This window comes from Anopheles gambiae, chromosome 2 (assembly GCF_943734735.2).
Source record: "Anopheles gambiae chromosome 2, idAnoGambNW_F1_1, whole genome shotgun sequence".
Lineage (NCBI taxonomy): Eukaryota > Metazoa > Arthropoda > Insecta > Diptera > Culicidae > Anopheles > Anopheles gambiae.
The window spans coordinates 15,714,280-15,718,192 of NC_064601.1; the positions used below are offsets into that span (position 1 = coordinate 15,714,280).

The 3,913-nt window shown below is 46.3% G+C and overlaps 2 protein-coding genes across 3 annotated transcripts; one reads left to right on the top strand and one right to left on the bottom strand.

The window, feature by feature from the left end:
- The first annotated feature begins 22 nt into the window (after window positions 1-22).
- On the top strand, window positions 23-1,354 carry LOC1281372 (DNA-directed RNA polymerase II subunit RPB7). Of its 2 annotated transcripts, XM_320916.5 has the most exons (3): window positions 23-545; window positions 649-1,107; window positions 1,185-1,354. In XM_320916.5, exons 1-3 carry the CDS (start codon window positions 534-536, stop codon window positions 1,233-1,235), a joined length of 522 nt encoding a protein of 173 aa, XP_320916.2. In that variant the 5' UTR covers window positions 23-533; the 3' UTR covers window positions 1,236-1,354. The 2 variants fall into 2 exon arrangements, with proteins under 2 accessions (XP_320916.2, XP_061502271.1); XM_061646287.1 differs by having other exon boundaries at window positions 277-545; window positions 649-1,354.
- A 262-nt stretch (window positions 1,355-1,616) lies between these two features.
- Window positions 1,617-2,947, bottom strand: LOC1281371 (large ribosomal subunit protein eL32). Its single transcript, XM_320915.5, has 3 exons — window positions 2,798-2,947; window positions 2,258-2,358; window positions 1,617-2,134 (listed from the first exon to the last, which is right to left on the bottom strand). The coding sequence occupies exons 2-3, from the start codon at window positions 2,348-2,350 to the stop codon at window positions 1,823-1,825; spliced, it is 405 nt and encodes a 134-aa protein (XP_320915.2). The 5' UTR covers window positions 2,351-2,358; window positions 2,798-2,947; the 3' UTR covers window positions 1,617-1,822.
- Window positions 2,948-3,913: the final 966 nt, after the last annotated feature.

Below are 3,913 nucleotides of genomic sequence, written 5' to 3' on the forward strand. Positions count from 1 at the left end.
ATGTAATTTAAATCAGAAATCGTTAATTAATGTTTGAAATATTAGACTGATGATTATTACAGTTAATTCAAAAGCATGGCTAGAACACAGAGCTTGTAAGAAGTACATCATCTGCATGGTCCGGCTCGAGTGGTACTTTTCCCACACTCGAATCGCTACCCGAATAGAATCAGAAATAGTTTCTATAGTATCATTTTGCAATAGTTTTATTACAATAAACCGCTTTCAAATTTGAAATCCAAGCGGAAGTTAATTAGCAGACACGCGAAACTAGTTTCTAACCGTTTTGTGCCCCCTGTTTAAAAAAGCATACCGTGTATACAGTGCTACAGCCTGTCCGTCGACGGCATCGGTGGAGACACACATACAGCAGCTCTTGGCAACACTGCCAAAACATCGAAGGCGGCAGCGGCGTGTATTTACGTTCCATTGCCGCTTGTCAAACTGAAGCGGTTTCCGTGGGTTTCAAAACATAAACCAAAAAGGAAGCCCGTCCTGCTGTTTTCCAGATTTGTGCCCCTTGCCACCGCAGAATGTTTTATCACGTAAGTAAAGCAGAACGCTGTCTGTAACGGTTTGGGTGATGCCCGTTGGTCATTTGTTCCCTCTCGTTCTCGCGCCGTACTCGGGGCTCGCCTTTTGCTGCAGATATCCTTGGAGCATGAAATCCTGCTGCACCCACGGTACTTCGGGCCGCAGCTAATCGAAACGGTCAAGCAAAAGCTGTACACCGAGGTCGAGGGTACGTGTACCGGCAAGTACGGGTTTGTGATTGCCGTCACCACTATCGACGATATCGGATCCGGCACGATACAGCCGGGCCAGGGCTTTGTGGTGTACCCGGTCAAGTACAAGGCGATCGTGTTCCGGCCGTTCAAGGGCGAGGTGCTGGATGCGACCGTCAAGCAGGTGAACAAGGTGGGCATGTTTGCGGAGATTGGCCCACTGTCCTGCTTCATCTCGCACCACTCGATCCCGGCCGACATGCAGTTCTGCCCGAACGGGGCCCCGCCGTGCTATCGGGCGATAAATGGTGAGAGCGTAATTGCGGCCGAGGACAAGATACGGCTCAAGATCGTCGGAACGCGTGTCGATGCCACCGGTATTGTGAGTATTGGGGTGAAGTGCAATGGACCCTTTGTGGTGAGGGTTGGGAGATTAATTGTGTTCTTGTTCGTTTTCAGTTTGCGATCGGCACGTTGATGGACGATTATCTCGGACTGGTGGGCAGTTAAGCGTTAGATTTTTCGAACAACCGCGACAAATCGATGACGAGATTTATTTAAGAAGAGTGTATGTGTGTGTTTGTGTAATGTTAAGGTACAAATATATGTAGCACAATGACGGCACGGAAGTGAAAGAGTTGCTTGGCTGATAAAACGAATTTTGATGACAATCGATGGTTTCCGTACGATAAATAACCATCAGTTGATCGAATAACGAGCGATAGTACACCTTCTCGTTTGGCCTGGTGGCCTACGTAGTCATGCCGGCCTACACCACGCAACCGAAAAGAACCCACTGGGCCCTGAGCTTATGCGCATCCGGTATGCATTTACTTGCCGTTCTTTCACTTCTTCACGTCCCGTTTTCCCCGCCTCAATAAAACACGCAAATTTGCCGTTTTAAGCGTAATATCTCTTATTATTACTCCTCAAAACGGATCCTTTCTTCCATAGAAAGTATAATTAAAGATCCGCCAACACCAAAACACGGTATAGCTCCACTCCGCAGACAGACGGCCCAAGTGTACAGAAGAAGAGAAGATGCACCTCCAGCAAGGGAGGGACACCTCCAGCCCCAACCTCTCTTGCACCAGGGCTTACTCCATCTCCTGGGCGCGCAGCCGGGCGTTCGGGTTCGTCACGGCAATGGCGAGCTGCTTGGCACGCTCGACGATAGCCTTGCGCTTCTTGGACGACACGGCGTGCGCGATCTCGGCACAGTACACACGGTTCTGCATCATCAGCACCTCCAGCTCGCGGACGTTGTGGACCAGGAACTTCTTGAATCCGGTCGGCAGCATATGGCGGGTGGACTTCTTCGAACCGTAACCGATGTTCGGCATCAGGTACTGTCCCTTGAAGCGACGGCGCACCCGATTGTCAATACCTTTCGGCCGGCGCCAGTTGGGCTACAGCAAGCACGATCGAGCGAGAGAACGGAAGAAAGCAAAAGACACAACATTAACAACTATCACAGGTACGCAGCAACTGGAGAATCATCCGGACGGCGTATGCGGGCTAAGGCTACTTACAGCGAGTTTATCATAGCGATCCGACTGGTGGCGGATGAACTTCTTCGTCCGCTTCTTCACAATCTTCGGCTTATACGCTGGTCGCACGGCCATTTTTGCTTCTGAAAGGAAAACATATCAAAGCGGGAACGGGAACGGAAAAATGAGGTTAGAATTCACATCCTTCACCGCACGCCCCAGTGCGTTCGTCTGCATCTTCCACAGAGCCAGATGTGTTCCGATTTCTCTGTTGCAATGCTGTACAGCAGCAGTTGCAGGACCGAAACTAGGAACCGCTTCCAATGCATTGCCAAGCTGCACCAATCCAATCGGTCACTTGGGTGAACGGCACACAACAAGCACACCATGCACACACGATGGTGGTTGGTCGGCGGTGTCCGGTGGTGAGGAGTAAACATCACACTTTCGAACCGACATTACGGACACACCATGATGCGCATTGGACTTTCGGCACTAGTTTCGTGTTCCAGCGACTGCACACAGCAATTGGCGATGCAAAATTTGGGCAGGGAAAACACTTTTCCACAGAAAATTTCTTACATTTTATCGGAGCACAACACGCGGCAGATCGTTCAATGTGGAAGAACAATCCAAAAGAAGGGCTCTTGACGTTTCGGGCAGGGTTGTCATGTCTTCAGGTTGGCAGTACCGGGCGCTTTTTTGACAGACGACGTTTGACGGCGATTCAACAAGACAGTTGTATATTGGCCGTGTACACACGATTCCAACGAAATTCCGTGGAAGAAACAAAAAAAAACAAAATTTTCGGTTGGTTTCGGTAGGTGTGGTGAAATTAGATTTTTTATGAGTAATATGTATAGCCTAGTTGAATATTTTTGAAAAAATATTACAAAAATTATAAAATTCACTGTTTATACCAACAATTCACTTTAAACCAATTAATTCATAATTAGAATATTTTTTAACCAATAAACTACAGTGGACCGCCGTTTATCTGGGCTTATCGGGACTTGACCCCGCCCTGATTTGCGAATAACATGGATAATGAGTTAATGAATATATTTAAGCACAAATTCTTGCTTTTTGTTTGAAATTTATCTTATGTTTTTATATAAATCAGAATTTTTTTATTAACTTGATGTTTTTCCAATGAGAATATTTGAAATTTGCTATGAATTATAGTGGTTTTTGTTATGATAACCGTTTTTTCAAATATCCTCCTCAGAACGCAATGTCACCTTTGTATTGAACTGTCATTTCTCAACAGCACGGATAAACGTGATAGCCGGATAAAAGGTACCCGGATAAACGGCGCTCCACTGTATAGCTTTACCAATTGCTATTGAACAAAAATGAAGTTCGAACATGTCACTAGATAATGCTGCACAATATTTTTTTTTATCAACATCACTATCACTGAAAATGTTCGCGACGATTGAAACTGTCAAATTCATGCGTACGGTTAAGCCGTCCGCCGGTTAATCCGTCCCCGGATAATCGACGTTCTACTGTAATTTTTACATGAATTTGACATTTCTTGGGCCATTATCCGTGGAAATCGATAACCGGCAACCAGTCCAGTCCCGATGTGCTCGGCTAATCGACATTCTACTACTGTTTGCACATCGGTGAATGAGTCTAATCAAAAATTTCACAACTAAAATATACTCCATTAAGACAATACAAGAGAATGTG